Source organism: Trichechus manatus, unplaced genomic scaffold (genome assembly GCF_000243295.1).
Source record: "Trichechus manatus latirostris isolate Lorelei unplaced genomic scaffold, TriManLat1.0 scaffold00020, whole genome shotgun sequence".
In the NCBI taxonomy this organism is placed as follows: domain Eukaryota; kingdom Metazoa; phylum Chordata; class Mammalia; order Sirenia; family Trichechidae; genus Trichechus; species Trichechus manatus.
The window spans coordinates 6297360-6318638 of NW_004443956.1; the positions used below are offsets into that span (position 1 = coordinate 6297360).

The 21279-nt window shown below is 39.0% G+C and overlaps 1 protein-coding gene across 13 annotated transcripts in view; it reads left to right on the plus strand.

The window, feature by feature from the left end:
• The window catches only part of FOXP1 (forkhead box P1), a 686938-nt gene that overhangs the window by 576239 nt on the left and 89420 nt on the right, over nucleotides 1–21279 (plus strand). For 9 of the 13 annotated variants that reach the window (XM_023727893.1, XM_023727898.1, XM_023727900.1 and 6 more), the window contains 3 exons: nucleotides 11083–11220; nucleotides 12277–12366; nucleotides 17728–17881. In XM_023727893.1, the coding sequence (XP_023583661.1) occupies nucleotides 11083–11220; nucleotides 12277–12366; nucleotides 17728–17881 (382 nt within the window). Of the gene's footprint in view, nucleotides 1–6; nucleotides 76–11082; nucleotides 11221–11288; nucleotides 11642–12276; nucleotides 12367–17727; nucleotides 17882–21279 lie in introns of those variants that run through there. The other 4 variants (XM_023727897.1, XM_023727904.1, XM_023727902.1 and 1 more) reach the window with 3 other exon arrangements.

Below are 21279 nucleotides of genomic sequence, written 5' to 3' on the forward strand. Positions count from 1 at the left end.
CCGGACCCCACGGCCGCCCAGCGCGGGCGCCCCGAGCCGGCTCCGCGCGCCTGGCGGCTACATGGAGTGTGTCAGGTTGGTCACTCTGATTGATCTTTGCCGTTTTGCTCTCCTTCCCGGGGCGCTACGGTGCCAGCTTCCTGGGGCCTCGGTGGGGGAAGGCAGGAGCTCCCGGAGGGTTTTTAAGTTGTCTTGACAAACAGAAAATAATAATAATCGTTGTTTACCAACTTGGGTAGAAGTTGCGCTCTGGAAGTGGAAGTGTGGGTGGAAGGGTGGGAAGAAGCTACAGGCCTGTGGGTCCTGGAGAGAGATTTTTCTCCCTTTCTTTCTCGTGCTCTCTCTCTCTTTTTAAATGTTCATGGGTGGGGTGAAGTGGAGAGTTGGAGGAAGTCCTGCTTTTTTTTCCTTCTCTCTCTGGTTTTCGTCTCCCCCCCCCCCCCTTTCGTTTGCGATTCATTTTCTGCTTGTCTGGCCTTCACGCTGCCACTTTGGTAAAGCCCTCGCCATCACTCCATTCGGGGGACGTATCTGGGGTGTGATTTATGTCACTTTCAGAGCGTGTGAAATATACAAGGAGCCTTCAATCAGTGTAACCCGTGTGGCTGTTTCTTTGCTTCTGATAGTTTGTTTCTATATCTGTCTGGGCTATTTTCAGTTTAGCTGTTCAAATTTAAGGAGTTCGCACACAGTCGGGGGTGGGGGTGGGGGATAAAACTGCAAACAGAAACAGGCAGGCGGGCGAAAGGAACACTCCGGCAGGTTGGGGATTCTGAGCCCCTGTTGCATTATTTAGCTGGTTAATTAAGTAGTGAGCGGGGTTTGGGTTTGGACGTGCTACAGTCTGAGGAATTGCCTCGGGTACTCCCGTCTGAACGGGTTCTGAACGTAGCTAACTCAGCTGTCAGACCTGCATGTAAGACGGGGCAGTGGAAACAAGACTTTTTTTTTTCCCCCGAGTGTGATGGGAAGGAGGGGACCTTTAGGAAGTGGGTGGTAAAGTTTTAGAGCAAAGTACATATAGACTCTTCCTCTTTGGGATTAACTCCTTCAAGACCTGACAGTTTAAACTAAAATGTGTAATAATTTTAGATTCTCGTCCAAGCAGACCAAATGTTCTAATCAAGCCAATTTAAAAATGCAAATCACCTAATTTCCATAGATTCCAACATTCTGAAAGTGACACATTTGGGGGGAAAATTAAGCCTGATAACAGGAAATGTGAATCATACTATCAATGACTAATCTGCTCAAGGAAAAAAAAAGTTACATTTATTTTATCATTAGAAAGTGAGTGTTAAAGAAGCCTTTTTTTTTCTTTTTAAAGCAAGTGAAGTTTATATTTTAAAAGCGGCCCTGTTTTGCTTTTTGTTTGTTTGTAATAGATTTTCAGAGGGGAATGTGTATGTGCAGTTAAAGGTGGTTTATGTGATAGCGTTCGAGGTAGCACTCCAGCGTCAAAGACCTTAAACATAATCATGTGAAGGTTCTAGTTGAAGATATAATGTGTTGCTGTTTTTGTTTTTTTAAAAAAAGTAAAGCTTTCTTGGATGTGAAGACTGACTAAATCAAATGAAGGGAGAGACCACATTCTCCTAATTGATACCCTTCACATACGTTGAAAAAGGTCTACTTTTAGTTTATGTAATTCTTTGTGGCTGCCTGACACATTTCAGAGAGAAGTGTGTAAAAATGAAACCAAAATACAGACTGCCTTCTCGGGGACACTGACTTGCTCTAGGATGTGATAGAGCTGAACTGAAAACGTATTGGGCTGACACTTGATAATCAAAGTTGATTTATTGTTCATTAGTACTGCATTAGCCCTTTCAGGCAAGACAGTTATTTGGGTAGTGGCTTGTCAAGATTGAGACTGCAAGCACCTGTCATTTCTAAGGCATGAGATAAGCAACCAAATACTAAGATGCAAATGAAAATACACTGGACTAGCTAAGAGGCCACACAACGTATGTTTTTTCTTGAAAAAATAATACGGGGCAATACCAATGTATAAGAAAAATCTATTAAATATATATGTGTATAATTTTTTTTTTTTATCCTAAGGGCTACTTCTGGATTGAAAGTATTGGACTTCGTATCTGTTTGCCCTAAGAACTTTCCTCCCTGAATGTTCAGTTTGCCTGACAAAAAGTTGGTTATTAAGGAAATGAGAAGCATGACATGCCAATTATTTAATCCAAATAATTCAAGGCAAGCAGGCCTCCTTGAAGGAGCTGGCAGTTTGCATTGTGTGGTTTTTTTTGTTTGTTTTTTAATAAACATAGTTCTTTAAATGAAGCTCTTCTGAGTATGGGCTGATTATATGAAAATGCGATGACATCATAGCAAAGCTATGATAATGTCAGATAATAATGTCAAGTGCATTTTCTGCAACATGTTTCACTCTTGATTTTTTTTTCTCTCCCTGAAAGGGAATGATCTCCTGACATATAATAGAAAACAACCTAAGTGTCAAAAGAAAACAAAATTAGTAAACTTGTGTCTGCAGTCATAGAAATACGGATTAATGCATATTTTTTCAGAGGTCGGAATGGAAACATTCAGCATGAGGATATATAGTGTATTGTCTTCTCTGAATTTTCATTTGACAGGGATTTTAGAGACTGTGATCTTAATTAAATCTCAAAGAGCTCAAATAATGCATCTAAAGGCATGCAGTGTTGCATAACCTTGCTCAGTTGGTAAACCATAAGTCATCAGAAAGCTTATAGGAATGGTTGGTTTGAAATTTTTTTTGTTGTTGTTTGCGGTTAAATGTACCTTAAAAATCCCCTCACCGTTGCTGCCTTGCCTTTGCACGTTGTCAGGAGCTGTCACCAGAAAGATAAACTCTTTCATGACACTGACCAGTTCTGCAACTTTTCAGCCATCCTCCACACAATTGCAAGATATAGTGAAATTAAAATCCAGATTAATTAAAAGCAACGGAATTCCAGATTTGTCTGGCTAATGTGGCCGAAGTGCTGTTTGAGTTACTATGTTTCTGAGACCATCAGGAGAGAATTTTGTGACCAGCTTTTCAGCTGATACTAAAATTTCAGTCTAATTTGAAGTGGCAAAAAAAAAAAAAGGAAGTTGGAAGAAATGTATTTTGTGGTTTAGTTATAGACTAACATCACTAAAGGGAACCTTAAAACTCTGTTCTTAGTAAGTGGCAAAAATAGTGGCCAGTTAGAATCCAGTTGAGGTAGGTTGTTGAGTGTAATTACACGCGAGGCATAATGCAACAGATGACCAGAGAAGGTTGGGATAAATAAATATCTAAAGTGTCTGAGTATTAGATGTTAAAATATGAATTTAATGACAAATGTTATAATCGTTAGCTTACTGACTGTTCAGGTTTTACAAAATCTGCTAGTGATTGCAAATACTGGGTTATTTTAATGCCTTTTAAGTAGATGCATTTAACTACTGCATGCTTTGTTTTATATATATACTCTGGTAGAAGAAGCTGCCTACATAAGAAACTTTAGAAAGCTGTCTCGTGATTATCTTTGTATATAATATTGCATATCAGGCTAGGAGTTATGCTGCTAATGAGCTGTCGATCTCTCAGGGCGAAGAAGGGGAGTGGGGTAGCTTTATGTGTACCTGCGTGACTACATTTGGGGACAGTCTTAACTTCATAAGCTGAATTTGTTTTTGTTTGGTGAAAGGTTCGTTTTCTTGGGAGCAGCATGATATTTCTGGATACTTGTCTTAGGCGATTCATAGTGTGTAATATTTTCCTCCCATAAATGGCGTTCTACGTTCGGCTTTATTTTCTCTCATTTGAAAAAGAAAACTCAAGTACCTCTTATCTAAACAATCCAATGGATTGTGGGGACTTGGATGATCTGGGCAGAGGTAAACTGGACTGCTACTTTTTGGTTGTAGAAATAATCTTCTCTGAGGCCCTCTTCCAACCTGTCAGTTGTTTGAAGTGAAATTAATTTAGAATGAATATTGAACCCGTGCATTGTGCTTCATTTTCAAATCCAGTGATAAAAGCAGCTTAATCAATGAAGATGCAGGCTAAATGTTATGGTGCACTTGTTAGAATCCCTCAGTATCATGTTTTAATTTTTAAGCTTTATCTTGCCCTGAAATCTGAAACATCATTGTTCAAATAACTGAGAACAAGGTAAATCAACAACATCAAAAAGGTCGGCTTCTGTGATTTCTCAAGGGCTTGTTATTTTGTACTTCCCAATTCTATTTGATGTCTTGACAAAACAAGATGACGCGGGAGAATACATTAAATTTTGATTTTTTTCTGCTAACCTGTTACAGTTATGGCAGCTTAATTTCTGTTACTTTTTTTCTTGGCGATGGCTTTTTGTACAATTACTCTAATTGTTGCACCACTTTATGAAGCAGGTCCTCACGGGTTTCTCATTTGCCTTGATTTTACTAGGCATTTTTGAGTGTATTTTGACCTTTAACACTTAGGGAGGTTTTGGTTGGGCTTTGTCTTCATTAGAAATAAATCAGTGAATGGTGAGATTGTCAAAGAAGCAACTGATGTTTTCTGATTAGAATCTAATTTGCACCCCTTAGCTTCACTGTGAGGTATAAGGTAAAAGTGTTGGAAATAGGCATGAGAAACTGCACAATTTGGGAAACTTAAGTTGTAATTGTAAAAAATAAAAAAGTGATTGCATCCTATGTAAAGCCATATAAAACTTTGAAATGATCCAGATTTGGCCTACCTGCATGTTTAAGTTCAATTGTAGCTTTCTCCCCTCCATCACCCAATAATATAAAATAAATACATATTTAAAATTAGGCTCTCTATGACCTTTTCTGTGCTGGCTGAAGCTTGAAGAAAGCAGAGCTACAAATGTAATTTTCAGTCTTAGGGACATATTTTATTCACAAAAGATAAACATTTTATTTTTCTTCACTTGATAGTAACTGTTGATGTAAAACTGTATCTACAAGCCATCTTTCCTTTTAATGTATGTGTCTCAAATAGGATTGATACAGTTGCTGTCTCTTTCATTATTTTTGAATAATGCTTCCATGTAAGATAATTAATGTAGCCAAGGCCTCTTCCTTTGCTCTTCAAGAGTTAAAGATCTGTGGATAGAATTATTTTCTGAGGTACCTTCTGAAGAGGAATAGTTCTCCCTCTCCTATTTGCAGCACTTAAAAAGATTTTTATTATTGTTAATATAAAGTGTCATAGCATGTTTGATTCACATGCACTAAATTGTTTTCCATCCCACCTACAGGAGAAAGGGGTTGAGGAAGGAAAGAGGAAGCATTTTTTTTTCTTGATTTAAATAATAATAATAGTTGTAAGGCTGAAAAGATCAGTGCTTACTGGATGATTATTTTCATGTGTAGCTTTCATTGTTTCCTGTATTTAACAGTCACTAACGGGAGAAGCTATTTAATTTATGTAAACTTTACATTTTTCTGCAAATGAAGCTTACATTTATTAGAGCTGAAAACAATTATGTTGGTACTTAGTGGAGTAACCTTGTATGCATGGAAAGTGTTAGAGGAGAGCAGTTGATGTTCCACTAATGCCCCTGCTGTAAACAAATATGATTTTCTGCCACTTTTTAAACATTTAAAGACAAAGAAGAGCTTGGAGAGCTTTGCTAGAGATTGCCTGTTAGAGTAGATAACCTGAAACAACTCCTGGTTGGCAGGCAAGTCTTGGCCATTCAATTCCATCATGAAAGAAAGATAGCCTTTCTTGATAGCATGTAATAAACAAAATGATAAAAAATGAAATGCTAATTGCATTTTAAAGAGATTTTCTTTTTCTAAAATTTTAATAGGTGGTTGTATTGTTACTGAGAGAAAAGTTATGCTAATGACTGACTACTTAGATGATTTTGCATTAATAACCATTACCTGCCTTAATGCGTTGTACAGTATTGTGGCAAAATAGCTAAGTCTAAAAGAGTTATACAAAAAGCAAAATTCCATAATGAAACAGAATTATACTTTCCACATGAATAGCACGCTTTTTTATTTTTCGAAGACTGAAATATTATGTCAGAAATGTATTTGTATTACCCTGTGATATAGCTATCTTACATGGTACATACGTGTGTGTGTGGTACAGTCGATATAAGCTTCCTAACTTTTCTGTTTGCCAATATATCATTTTGTCTCCTTTGGCTTATTAATTATGAAAACTGTTTCCTGTTGTCTTTCATGGGAGGGGGATATTTTTCTTTTACACGGGCTAGCTTCTATAGGTCATATAAAATTTGGCATAGTTAGGTTTTTTTCTCTATTTCTTTTAGGAAACCATATTCTTGGTTTTGTTTTGTTATTGCTGTCTTGGAGACCTCTAATTTAATTTGTAGTGCTCTTGTTATTTGATGAACCAGGTAGCATTACCTAACCTGGCTAGTTACCCCTCAAACACAATCTGAAGTCTAGAAGGGACACAAGTTTCCCGGAACATACATGTGATGAATGTCCAGAGGTTAAAAATAGTTTCTAAATTATTAATCCAGATTAATGGAGATCAAGTCGTATTTAAAATGTTTTATCTTCTCATTTTTACTGTATGTTCACACAGCAATTACAAGAAGAGGCTGATGTACAAAATGTGTATGTATTTATACTGGGCGGGATTAAACTTAAGTGTAAACTAAAGAGAAAGGAAAAAAATGATAACATGTTATTTTCAGTATTTATATTGTGTCATCTCCCCTCCCACCCAATTCCTTCCATTGTATCCTAGATTAGAACCAAGTATTGTTACTATGGGTGTTTTTTTGTTTGTTTGTTTGCTTGTTAGATTTTTCTCCCCCCTCCCATCACCTACTTTCCTCTTGGGGAGAAAAGAAAATAATAAGGCGTATTATTTTAATCATCTTCCAGCATTCAGATGATGCAGTCATTTTGAAGAGAAAGAAAACTGTAACAGGCAGAATTTACACAGCAACGTATGGGCTTTTACCAGCAGTTGTCAGTGCTTGCTAACGACATTCTCCTGGTTGCTGGTATTAGGTAGCAGCAGGCCCATACTAGCAGCGTGCCGATGTCCCCAGCACAGCTGTATTTCTGCCATTCCCGCAGGTTTGTGTGCACCTGGGATCGGCCACACCCAGTTGGTATCAGTCAACAGTATATCATGCGGTGTGTTTTTTTAATTCACGATTTCCTCTTCAAACTAAACCAAAGAGTGTTAACTGTGTGTGTGTTTTTAAATTTAGTTTTGTATGCTAGCATTCTTTAAATGTCTGCCAGAAGTTTAATTTGAATTTCTGATCCCTGAAGGCAGCTAGACAGAATCATTCTAGTTCTTCATAAATTGCCTTCTATGATTCATTGTTAACTCATAAAACATACTCGTTTCTGTATACTCAAACAGTTAAGGCGGTTATAGTATCGGGGATATAATTTTTTTGGCATTATATTTAAATTGTCACTTCAGAAAGAAATCAAGAATTAGCTTGAACTCCCAGTTAAGGCAAGAGCCCTGCAGCACACAAAACATCAGAAATTCATGCTTTTATCTCAAGGAGGGTAAGGTAGATGGCCTGGAATCGAAAAAAAAAAAAAAAAAGTTTAGTTTTGACTGAGTAGTCTCAAAGAGGGGCCCATAAATACTAGGGCGATGTACTTAAAAACTCACATGACTGTTTTAAATACTATTGATTTAAACCACTGGCTGGATTTTATGAATCAAAGTGTAATTTCTAAGCTTTGGCCATATTTCTCAATGCTAAAGCACTCTCTCTTGTGTGCCTTTAGCTGCTTTCCAGACCTTCAACACAGGATTAAATGATAGTAGTTACAGTGATCAATAGGTTAAGACCGGTACAATCACTCTTGCCGCTAATGACCTCAGCAGTAATGGGCAATAAAGTGTGGGCTATAATAGCCTCGCGCTGGTACTGCATGCCCTTTGGTTCCTAGTATTAGTAGGGACTAGCTACATGAAAAAGTTGGACATTGGGAGTTAAGGGAGTGGATGTATAGGCTATAATTCTTAACTATTTAAAGCTTTAACGTGTGCTTAGATTTTTTTTTTTTTTTTTCTTTTCTACCCCACAATGGTTTCCTGTCCATTTGAACATGTTTGTTAAAGCTTTCTCCAAGCTCTTTTCATGACATGTTGGAGCAGAAACTTTGAGGAAATCTTGGTTTTATTACATTTATAAATTAAGCCTGAGCCCACTTTGGAGGCCCAGAGCTAACTGGTGTGAAAATGTGGTTTCAGATAGTAAAAGTAAAGTTAAGGCCATCAGGATATAATAACCCACTTCTGATTATTCTGAGGCCGATCATCCAGTTTGGAGAATTACTGGGGCTTCTTGCCTCTTTGCCTCCTTTGGCTGTGCGTGCTTCTTTAAGCATTTCATTATTCATCAGCACCTCCATCAAAATGTCCAAAGGGAAAAAAGGGGAAACTCAAGTTCATTTTCCTGTTCTGTAACAGAACTACAAAAAATGACTAACTAACTATGAGAAAGGGAGATTTAAACTACGTATTAGCTGTATGTAAGGGTTTACGCATTGTCTGTATTTGTCAGTCCTTGGTCCCCTTTTTTATTGAAAATTAAGGGACGGTGGTGTTTCTGATTTAAGAAGAGACACAATTTTACCAGAGTAAAATAAAAAACAACCCTACAAACTCTTTTCACATATTTTTTATACCTTTACAGTTATTTTTGTTGAGATGTAATTTACAGACAATAAAATGCACTCATCTTAATTGTGCAAAGAGAAGAGTTTTGACAGTTGTATAGATCCATGTGACTACCACCCCACTCAGGATATGGGACGTTTGCATCACCCCCAAAAGTTCTCTTACGTACCTTTCTAGCATGGACTTTCCACAGCTCTTTTAAAAATTGTGCGCAGGAGATTGCGTCTGTGATGCTATCTATTATACCTCTGTTAAATTTATGCTCATTACCAGCTTATACTTTACGCCACCCTATTCCTGTCTGTTTTCCTGTTCATCACTGTCAGAAATTTGGCTCAAGAATATTTATGTTGTACATAATCCAAGAAATGCAGAGGAAAAAAGAAACCTTAAACATGGTTCTTTTGTTTGCCTAATCAAACCTCCCGTCTGATGATGCAACTCTCAAGGAATAGTAAACTTCTCTTGTGACAGATTGGCTTTAGCAGCTCAAGAGATAGTGATTGGCACCCAACCCATATTTAAAAATTCAGAAAGTTTCTTCTATAGGAAGGACAGAGTAGACTAGTTGGAATTAATCTGTAGATGGTTAGGTGTTTTGATGATGTCTTCTTGGTGTTTGCCCTAGACTTAACACAAGTTCACTGTGCCAGTCCTTGGTGATATTTTGTGCTGCGAAGCATCTTTTTAAAAGGATAATTTATCCATCCATATACATCTGTCCCTTTTTGCATATAAAAATATCCAGACATGCCCATCTGTTTTAAATTACAGCATAGTTACATCTATCCTTAAAAGTCCACCGCAATAGGAGGAATTCGTTGATGACCTTCCAGAGCTGGGTTAATGAAATTTTTCAAGAGTTCTAGCCAGTGTTTTCTAAGCAATGCGAAACTTGCACATAAACATCCCTCCACACAAAACGTGCCCACAACAACAGTGGAGAATGTTCACTGTACGTGAATCTGACCTTCAGGAACCATTTTTAGTTCATCAAAATTAGTGATGCTGAGAAATCAGGACATCAGTGCATAATGACTGTGAAATTAGGAATGAGAGCTCGCTATGCAAATGACAGGACAAATCATGTGAAAAAGTCAAGATAAACTGCATATTAAGACATTATGTTACATAAAATTAATACTGCATTTCTCCCTTTTGCTTACTGCTCCCCTGAAAGATTTTTTAATTCTTTTATCTTCTGATCAGCTATTGTCTACCAGATTTTTTTTTTTAAAGTGGCACACAGGCAAAGTGCAAAACATGTTATTACCTTTTATTGTAATACATGAGATGACAGCCGATCCTTTTTAACAAAGTATATCCTTTACTGCTCCTAGCTTCTTGCTGTCACATGTTTGATTAGAAACCAAAGAAAAGTAAGATGCTTAAATATTACTATTAGAAGACATATGGGTTTTGTCTTTCATTGTTTTTTCTTTCCTTATCTTTTTTTGGGGGGGGTGATTTTTCATGAAATAGTCTTCTTGCATTACGGGGACTGACAAAATGGTTCTCATGTAGTCTGGAAATTAAACACAAGTGCAGTGATTATTTTGAATAGCTAAATTACATTCTAGAAAGCTTGCAGAATTCATAGCATTGTTATTAGGTATCCGCTTGAATACAATTTGTGTAACCTTGGCCAAGACAGCCTGTCATTTTAATGTCAGTGTTTTATCTGAACAAGACATCATCCTTTCAGATAGAGAGTGCAGGTTCCTTGCAGAGATGCCCGTGCAGAAACGTGTTAACTGTTGCAAATATGAAGTGCTATCAAGTTCATCACTGTAGCTGTTTGTCACTGAAATGTCATGGAAAGTGGCTTTTAATGGTATCGCATGTAATATGAAAGAATCGAGACGTCTGTATGCTAAGTGAATAAGGAAGGGTAAAAGACATCATAGGAAGGGTCTGTGTTTAAGTTCGGAAGGTGTGACCAAGGTTCATTTGTCCGTGAGACTAAGCGTTCATTGATTGTTCTCAAAATCACTGTGCACGGAGGTAGCGGATTGTATTGGCTCCAGTTGTGGAAGTATCAGTTCCCATTTGCCTTCTTCCACAAAACAAAATGTAAGTTTGGATTAACTTCTGCAGCTCATTTTGACCGAAGCCTCATTCTTAATAAGAAGTTGAGATTGTTCTAACTCCAGATAGCATTTACTAGGCTTTTGCTACTTGTCTGCTTGCAGGACGGCCTGGAATACCTGTTAGTGCTGCCAGGGTTTTTTTTTTTTTGTTTTCTTTTTTAACCCCTTTTCTTTCTGTTATTTAAAATAAACTCCATAATAGATTAAATAGGATTTGTTGCTGCATCCCCTCTGGATAAATGCATTTTGTGTGGGGAATTGGTAAATTCATGAAGCAGGCTGGGGACAGCCTGGTGCCTGAACCTGCAAGGCTGCGTGCGTGAGATTTCCTGGCTTCCTATTTATCCTTCATTAACGTTCTAGGTTCCCGTGTCAGTGGCTATGATGACACCTCAAGTTATCACTCCCCAGCAAATGCAGCAGATCCTCCAGCAACAAGTGCTGAGTCCTCAGCAGCTCCAGGTTCTCCTCCAGCAGCAGCAGGCCCTCATGCTTCAACAGGTAACTGTCCCTCCTCCTCCAGCATCCCGCACAACCCAAGGCCCATCACTCCATACAGAATCCCCCGCCATGGAGCCGCCCTTATTCCCATTGAAGAGCAAGCATGGTAGGGTGGGTGGGGCAAGTCACAGACTGGTCCTCAAGTAATGGATTACATTCGCATCCCTGAAATAAAGGAGCCCAACAAAGTGAGTAGGGTTTGGGCCTGGAGAGGACCCGATGGACTGAGATTAGGGCTGTAATTGGACTTGGTACAAATAAGGTCTTTTAGGCTTACGTGGCTTTACACTCTTTTATTTGGTAAGGCCAGAGACTTGCAAATGGTGTGAATCAAAGCAAAACGAGGAGCACGCTGGGAAGAGGTTTAACTATGACAGATCTTGAAGTCCCCATTTCAACTCAGAAGCTTACAGAGTTTTTGGTAGTTTTTTTTCTTTCCCCCTCAACATAAAGAAACATTTTGGAGTTGGTTAATTTTAAGGCACAGAGTTGATTTACTTCTTCCATGCATGCTGATGCTGGAATGAACTGGCTGTCATGGTGCCGTGGGGCCCTACTATGCAGACTTAATGGGCACCTGAACCAGAAAGAGGAGATTCAGTGCGATGGTGGTGGCAGTTGCTGGGATGGGGTGGTGGGGGCAGCATGTGGAGGAAGCAACTCACGATGTTGATGCGCACACGGAACAACACTCCATACTGCCCAACCCTATCATTTAGAAAGCCTGCGTACTTCTCTCAGTAGAGATTCACCAGACTCTCTCAGCAAGGGCAGTTTGGCTTTGTTGTTACAATCAAAGGTCATTCCTTGCCTTATTTTAATTAGTTTGTGTAGAAAATGGTATGTTTCTCATCAGTTCATTTTGGAGATTACTTTTCAAACAATAATGCCAAGTGTAGTCAGTTGTGCGTGAATTTATTGTCGAGTTTCAAACTAAAGGTCAGGCTATTGCAGATAAAAGGATGTTATTTTTCAATCACCGTTTGTGTATGGCACTGAAAGGGGACAGTGGATTGACACTACCCTCTTACTTACTGTCCTCTCTTTCCTTTGTAGCAGCAGCTTCAAGAGTTTTATAAAAAACAACAGGAACAGTTGCAGCTTCAACTTTTACAACAACAACATGCTGGAAAACAGCCTAAAGAGGTACCGACAATACATATTTTACTTTCAAACCACAGATCCCAGAGGACTATCTAGTGGCTATTAAACTGTCATTCATCTTTTAAATGATTGCACAACTCAGCTGACTCTATCGGTTCTCAGCTTTCAGACGGAGAGTTATTGTCCTGTTTTTGCTCAGATTTTTCTGGGTTCCATTTGCTCGCTGCCACATATTTTATAACACTGCCGCACGTGTACCATGTGTGAGCACGGGGCGAGGGATCATGGACAGGACCTTCAGTACTACTTTTGCAAACTGGACAACTGAGAGTCAGGATGTACCTGGAGGAAAGTGAAGTGCTTTTACTACAATTTTACTTGGATACACACTCAAATTTTTTCCCCCCAGTTTAGAGAGTATGGGTGTGTGGTGATGGCCTCTTCCATTGGACAGATAATCTCTTGTAAAGTTGGACAAACAAATACAAAAGTTAGAACAGGATTAAACACCCCCATCTTTTTTTTTTTTAAGCATCTTGCAAGTTGTACGTATCGTAATGACTAAAAGCATATATCAGATAGCATGAACTAAAGTTAGAGAAGAGTCAAGCTTGGATCATTTGTGTTTTTCTGAGGAAAAAAATAGTGTATAATAATCGAATGCGCACAATACTTTGTAGTTTCCGTAAGTTATTGTATTGTGCTGTGTCACCCAGTTAGATGAGAGCATTAGCCCCATAAACGATAAATCCCGGGAGTGTTTCCGCTTCACCTTCTTTACAATTTCTTGCATGTAGATGAGGCCCAGTCAGTTGTGTAAGTATTTATGTACCATGTATGCATTAATCTGACATCTTTCTCCCCATTCCAAACTTATCCGATGTAACTTGCCTCCTCACATTTGTACAGTGGACTGGATTTCTTTCCATCTGATTGTTCTTCTTGGAATGACACAATTAATAATTCGATAAATGATACATAATTGTTTCTTCACCAGCCTTCAGCAGGCAGCACTCCTGTTAGTTCTGAGAAGGAGTCTAACCAGAACACTCTCCGCATCCCCATCCCTCACATAAACGTGGATTCCAGGCAGCGTAATGATACACACTGGGAATGACCCAAGGCTCTCCCTTGCCAGCTCGTCTCCCAACACAAATTGGGTGCATTTTCCATGCCCTGCCAAGTTTTCACCCTGGAGTCCAGCGTAGCAGCCTGGGTGGAAACCCCTGCAGAGTAGGGGCAGTTTTGGGGTGAAGGGGAGGAGGCGTTTTAATGAAAATGCTGACACAACCGTAAGTACAGTGGCGCGCTCCCGGGTGCTGCTATAATAAAAAAGGGAACAGATTAAAAAGTGTCTAAAATGTAAATCTACAGGACTAACAGTAATTAAAATGGAAATGGCACAGGGAGGGAAGGCATGTAATTGTGAGATATCAGTGTGCAGAAGGCTCTCAGCTTTGTTTTGCTGGCTGTTTTTCTAATTCAGCAGGGCTTACTCATCAGTGGCAGTTCAATGCGCGTTAATGACTCTGGGATTGCAGGCATCACTCTGGACAAAGAAATGATTATTGTGCGGTCAAAAGAAGTTCAAAGACAAGAAGGGAATTTCAGTTTTTTCCTTAGAGATCCACATTCAAGAGCATATAAATTAAGCCAAATGTTAAAAACCACAGTCTGAAAGCTGACTTCAAAGTCACAACTCTCTAATTAATGAACTGCGAGCTTCAGTTTGGACAAGTTGTGGTTTGATGCACCCATAAATCAACATGACAGGCCTGTTTCACAGTCTCAGACGGTGCTTGTCATTGAGTCACATCAGATGTAAACACAGCAGAAAAAAGAAGGGATATGAAGGAGGTGCAGTTGATCAACAGAATTGGTAAAAACCCACTTTTGAAGCGCATTATGCATGATCACAGGAAATGGTTACAGCCTCAAGAGGTTTCCCCTTCTGCTGTTGCTTTTTTGAATCAGGTTTCTAACAGCCTTCAAAAGGGAAAATAAGAATTATGGAGTTTCTCCCCTGTGGCTCGCAGGCAATAACCCCCTGTTGTTATTTTGTGCTTCTTTCTTTTCAAAGGCATCAAAATTTAGTTTTTTAAAGATCTTTAACTCTATATTTGAAGACAAACAAAAAAGGGCTGCCACTGTCATTCTTATCAGTTACCAGGGATTGTGTTCTTCCTTTCTGTTGCCACTTCTTATTAACCTCTTATTTGGTCTGTTAGACACAGTTTGGAATGCACGTCTGCATGCTGGGAGAACATGAAGGTTCAGATGAGCTCAGAGGGCAGCTAAAAAAATGGGAAGGGGAAAGTTACACAGCAGAAGGAAGGATAAAAGTTAACTCCCCCAAATTGCTGTTGTCAGGAAGGGGAGCATCTCAGGAACACAAAGATGATGGAGGTGTCTGAGCTTGGGAAGGGGGCGGGGGAGAAAAGGGAGTACTTTGTGTCTGACCGAGGAGAAAATGCGACATTGTGGTAGCATGTCAATGTCTTCCAGCACCAGGTTTGCTGTGGTCACGCTTTGTCATCCATGTCGTAGGCAGAGGTGACACAATGTGTTGCATTGAATATACTTAGAAGTAGGCAGGCCAGCAGATGGGTCTCCTTGGAGTTCACTGTGTGTACCTTGTGCCAGTAGGTTTGCCTGAGACCTGTTGTAACAATGGCTAGAAAATCCTTATTTTCCTGAGTTAAGGGGGCAGTCTCCTGAAATTATCATGCAGGTGGTAGCCCTTTTGTGCTAAAATGAAATAGAGTCACATGGTATCAATTTCACGATGTGGACTGGTGGTTATGATTTTAGCAAGGTTTGAGCCTGGATGTTGACAGATGGAACAAGTGTATTAATTTACTGAATCCCCCAGTCATTAGTGGCTCATAATTTTGTATCACCAGGTTTCTTCCCCCTTCCTCTTCTTTCCTTTTTGATTACCTCCACAGTAAGATACTGAATCCTTGACCAGAACAATATACCTTTGCTGTTGTTTTCCCTGAAGTTGCATCGAGATGTTTCCTTGAGAAAGTTTGGCCCCACATTGATTGAGTTAGACCTAAAACCTTCCTTAGAAGATAGATGTTCTTGTACTAGGAGGGTCATATAGCCCAGTACAGCTATTGAAGTAACTGCTCGTTAATATTTGACAGAACTGGTGTGGAAAATAGCTGGCAGAATTAATTTTAAATCAGGCGACGAGAAAGTTCTCATCCTGTGCGGGTGAGCTAGACTAAGTTGATTGTTTTAAAAGGGCCGTTTGTCCCGAGCAGTTATGACAGTTTATGTTAGGCAGTAGGGAGTAGCCGAAGAAAGGAAAACAGACCTTTGACTTTAGCTCTAGGGAGGGGATCCGAAATGCAGGGTTTATCGGGCATTTTAGCATTTTAACACTGACGACTGACCTGTCGAGGGGACTGCACAGAGACCTTTTTTGTATGCATTCAATTGTGAGAAGTAAACAAACGGGCTCGTATCCTGTGTTTGGTAACTGGGTGGGGAGCACAGTTTGGCAACCAGTGTTGCTTTTAAATTCTTTCTTTGGACAATGGGCCTTGTATACTTTTATATCCTGGCTTTTCAAACGTGGAGCGCTTTCATGAGCTTTTCCTAGGGATGGCTGCAGAGACAACAGAAAAGGCATCAGTCATTTTATATAAATACAGGATTTTTAAACATTTCATTTACAGTAAGACAGGAAACACCCTTCCCAACCTGGAGCACTCCCCCCCCCCCTTATATTCTACTTCAAGAAGCGCTAATTCCCCAATCTTTTATGTCAGTGTTGTTTTTTTTCTCTTCCTTCCTTTTTTTAAAAAAATGTGAATTAATATCTGTTGAAGAACTGAAAAAATCATTTTGACATGAATATAACTATCGTTGGGTTTTACATTAATGTGATAACTTGGGAAGGGGTGAAAACAATTGGATCATTTTATGCATGCTGTTCTTCAAATGAAAACACTGGCTTTTCATTTAAATTTATTTAAATTTTTGTTGTTAGTGGTATAGAATTTGTTTTTTGGAGTGAAACTCAATTAACTTTCTCAGTGGCACGGTAGTAAGTCTGAAATTGGTTGCTAATACGAGAATGATGGTTTTTACTGTAAAATAAACTCCATGGAGATCGAAAGGAAACCACCATTTTTCTCTTCCTTTGAACTTGGCGTCAGAAGGTCTTGATATACATACCATTTTATGAATGTATCAGATAAGGTCGTGCGTTAGGTCAAGTGAGTGCAGTTGTTTGTAAAGTATAGTTATTAAACCAGTGCATAATGCTCTGAAAGGGTTGGATAGTCTTTTTCCTTGCTAAAGTCTCTCTGATATTTTGAATGATTCTCAGAATTAGGAAAGCTGCTCTTGTTCTTTTCTTGAAGAACCTTTTTTTTTTTGGCTACGGTTTGGGAAGGGTTAATTTTCCTTTTCATAATTGTTAGCCATAATGTGGCTAAGACCTCCACCTCGATATGATTCCTAGCAGATTAAGGATATTAGATAATTTCCTTCTATTTATTGTACTACTGCACTGTATTATCTTTCTATCACTCAGATAATTACTAAGGAAATCTACATTAATTTTTTTTGGCTGGAGCAAGGCCTGCTAAACACAGGCATGATGTATTGATGTTTTACACAACAAAAGTTTTCCTCCTGTCATTGTCCAGTCAACAAAAAGATATTTATCATATGGCAAAGCCCTTCTTTTCAAGAACAAAGCGGGTGGAGGGAAGCAAGACCAGCCACCAGACCTAGGGGTTTCTGATACTAAAGCCAAGTTAAGGCATCTGAAGCTGAAAGTCGCGTTCGAATTAAACAGTCCCAGTCAAGTAAGATGTTGTTTGCTAAATTATGAATGTGTGTAATTAAAATCTAGTGGCTGTTTCTATGAAAGATTTACAATGTTATTTCATCGTTTGTCATGGCTAATTAACAATATTAGATGAAGTTTTTCTTCTTCAAAGGTCTGATTTTTTCTCATTTATTTATGTCAGAAGTGATAAACACAGTAGTTAAAAGCCTCTGCCGGTGCAGGCAGGAGGAAGGCAGCTTGTTCTTTTACACCTGGAAGGTTCAGGGTTCAAATCCCTCCAGACTAGAGTAACGCCGACTTCTTTCTAGCATGAATAATTACAACTTTCCAAGTCCGGAAGTTCACATCTTGACTAAAAAACTCAGCCTTTTCACACTGTAGGGACAGCTGGCTTGATTAAAGAATTATTTCTCAGAGCAGTCACCTCCTCACCCCCTCACTCTTCTTCATAGGTGAAACGGTCTGTCCCTACTAAACTAGTGACCATTCTCAGTTCTTGACGATGACGGTGAGTTTGTAAACATCCATACGTTTCATTTACCTTGGAAAGTGGTCATCTCATTTTTTTTTTTCTTCCTGATTTCTTACAGCAACAGCAGGTGGCTACCCAGCAGTTGGCTTTTCAACAGCAGCTTTTACAGATGCAGCAGTTACAGCAGCAACACCTCCTGTCTTTGCAACGCCAAGGCCTTCTAACAATTCAGCCCGGGCAGCCTGCCCTTCCCCTCCAACCTATTGCTCAAGGTATGTGCTGATTATCCAGAAGGCACAGCTATGTTAGACTTTGGGCAGGGGTCGGCAGGGTCTCCTGGTATACTCCAGCTCATCATTAAGGAAATCGTCCATCTAAAACATGCATATGGAAACTTTAATAATAAGCTTAATGAGGTCATGTTGGACCATGGAAAAGTGCAAGTACTTGTTGATGCCCAGATGAAGACTTAGGTGGTCTGAAGGCTTAGCAGTAGCAGAGAGATCCCACTGTTGTACATATCTTGGAGTAAGGGAATGAAATGCTACTAAGTACTTATTGGGCATTTTAATTGAACCTTCTAGCATTTTCAGTTTGGAGTCATATATGAATTTTCTTAAATGCTTTTTATTAGTCATTCTAAGACATACTTTATATCATGTAACTTGTTCTATTTTAAACCTTAGTAGTATTTTGTAAATACCTTTTTTTTAATATCTAAGGAGAAATTTGGTTTTCTATAAGCCGTTAAAATCGATCTTTTTTTGTTACAAAAGCCAGAGTTGTGGGGGTTTTTTGCTTGTTGGTTGGTTGATTGTCTTTCTTTTTGCATTCTTTTTTTTTAAAGAAAGACTTGACTGTTGATATTTGAGCAAGTTAATTCTACACTCATCAGAACAGGAACCATTTCCATCCCTAGTTCTTAAAAAACTGGGGTTCTTTGGAAAGTAACAAAATGTTACGGACTTTAGTGCGACTTACTTTTAAAAAACAGTTGACATTTGATTCCGGGGGTGTTGGACATCAGGAACAAATGGGAATTGGAGCTGTTTTTAGGAAGTCCTCTTGATTCAAGGGCTTCTAACTTTCACACGTGTGATGTGAAAGCAGATGAGTTATTCAGAACTAGAAAGAAGAGAGAGAAGGAAGTGGCATGCATGCCTGTGTTGTAAAATACAATTTCCCATCCTTACGTGGTATAGAGGATTATAGTTGCCTCCTCAAGGTCCCCAAGCCCTTTCAGTTCTAATAAATTTGGACGTGTGTATTTGTGTGCTTTAAATGCCGATAGGTGAAGCCTTTGGTGTCTTGGATTCAGTTGCCTTCTGAAAAAGGTTGAAAATGCAGAACCTCCTCCACCCTTAGTGTTGCTTCAGAGATGGTCATTTATATATTAATTTTGGTGTAAAGTGGATCCAGTGAGGCATGTCTGCATTTGAATGTTCTCTGTTGCACCAGCCACGCCCAGCTTCTGTCCCTTCTGGGTTTTTTTGATGTCATTGTTTGTTTGTTTTGTTTTTTAATGTTGAGACCGGGACTTTTTCCCCACTTAACCTTCGCTCTTGCCCCTCCTCTCATTTCTGCCGTTATTGCTCAAATGCTTGATATGTAACCAGCATCTCCTCCATTGCCGTCAGAGTAGATTTTGTAACCCAGTAATGCAAGCAAAAGAAAGGACACAGTCAGCTACTGCATCTTTGTGCTTGCAAAATGTTTTATCATGCATTAATTACACCTTCGGGTTTATTGTTGGAAACATTTCAGGCTGTTCTGACACACCCACTGGACTCAAGCTTAACCTCTCTCATCTTTTCCCACTGCTCCTATAGTATTAAGTTTGCTCACTAAGGTTCGTTGTTATAGTACATCAGTTAAGCTGTCCAAAAGAGGGCAATTGGGCAGTGACAAGACAAGCTCATGTGTAATGTGAAAGAAATGAATGTGGTGATGCATGGAGTGTAATCTCTGCAGTAACATATCAGTGACACTGGTAGATAATTCACTAGTCATGGCATTGATTGATACGCTTAGCAAGTCTGCTGTAACAGCCCCGCAACATTAGGAAGAAGCATATTTAAAATACAAGGAGTGCCTATATGCATGCCCGAGATCGCATAAACGTAAATACAAAGGTTTCTGGAGGAAGATTCTTGCAGTGAAATGAACTACCTGTGTCATTGCCATCTCTTGTGGATCTGGAGATTGGTTTTATCCACCCACTCCATGCGCAGAGTGGCCTGAGAATTCAGTCATGTTGGACTACAACATGATTTTTTTTTTTTTTATCAGAGAGATGATGGTATAAAACTGATGTCATTATGAGGTTTAAATCAACTTTCTGCTTGCTTGAACATGGTCACCTGGGTATGGATGTACAAGGACAAAAAAAGGTTGATCAACTCAGTTTGTCTTTGAGCCAGTGATACCTGGGTTGTAAAATTGAGTTCCATGAGCAGTAATCTGTCAACTGTCCCCACAACATACATTTTTTAAGCCTGTGCCTGCATTTTCTTTTCTAATGAAGGGGCCAGTTGTCCTGGAAAACGAAATGTTGCAAGGCACAAGGGTTATGCCTTTATGAAGCTGGTAATGCTTGCTTTATAATAAAATTATTGGATTCTTTTACATACCTGCTCATAGCCTTGGCTAAGTTACCTTAAATATGTATGAAAATGTCAGAATAGAGGAATAGATAGAGAAAAGAGTATTATTTTGAAGGCCTTTATTTTTCCTGAAGGTTTTATATTAAGAATGGAAGGATTTTTTTGTTCAGGGTATAGTAGGGGGCTTCTCTCTGTTTTACATAATTAGCATACCTGTTTTTCTCCCTAGTCTCTTTAATCATCGGACCTCTCCAGCACCAGTAATTTCATATAGAAATGTACTTTGAATATCATTCTGGACTTTCAATTTTTAAAGTGTAAATCATCGATAGGAGAAAATTACCTTTTTGATTATGTCCCTGCTAATAGATTTGTCAAACTTGGTACTATTACTCTTAACTCTGCCATTTTGGAAGAAGTGCTTGCTTTCTGGAAATTTGATATCCATTTAGTCTGAGTGACTAGCTTCCCTTTTATCTGTCTTAATTCTATCATGAGATCTTGGCTGTCAAATAACAGCATCCTTCGGTAGATAGTACTCATATGAACTAAGAGCTTAACATCACTAACAAGGCATAGCAGTGATGGAGAGAGCGATTTGACTGACGGGCTCTCTGTAAGTGGGATGAGAAGGTTCTTAAAGGTAATTATCACATTGAAATTTGACCCAGAAGTACCTCTGTTGTCACTCAGTGAGTTCTGCTTTATTTACCATTTCTCCCTATATATGATAAAATGGACTGGCTAGCCCATTGGACTAAAAAGAAAGTGGGGTAATGTTAATGTACTCTGTAGATGTAACAAGTGGTGAATACATTTCTTTTTTTTTTTTTTTTAATCTGCTGGATAAACAGCTTTCTTAAAACAACTTCAAAGTCCTGCCATTCTCAGAGGGAAAGTGTTAACACAGTTGTTACAACCGTAGTCCTCCTGTCTTCCCACCTCCCATGCAGCTGACCCAGAAATCAATTAGTTTGAGTTGAAAAACAGGCAGCTTGTTCTTTTCACATAGTTGCTCCCTAGAAAATAAAAATAGGTGTCGATTTGTGTGGTTTTATATCAGTATG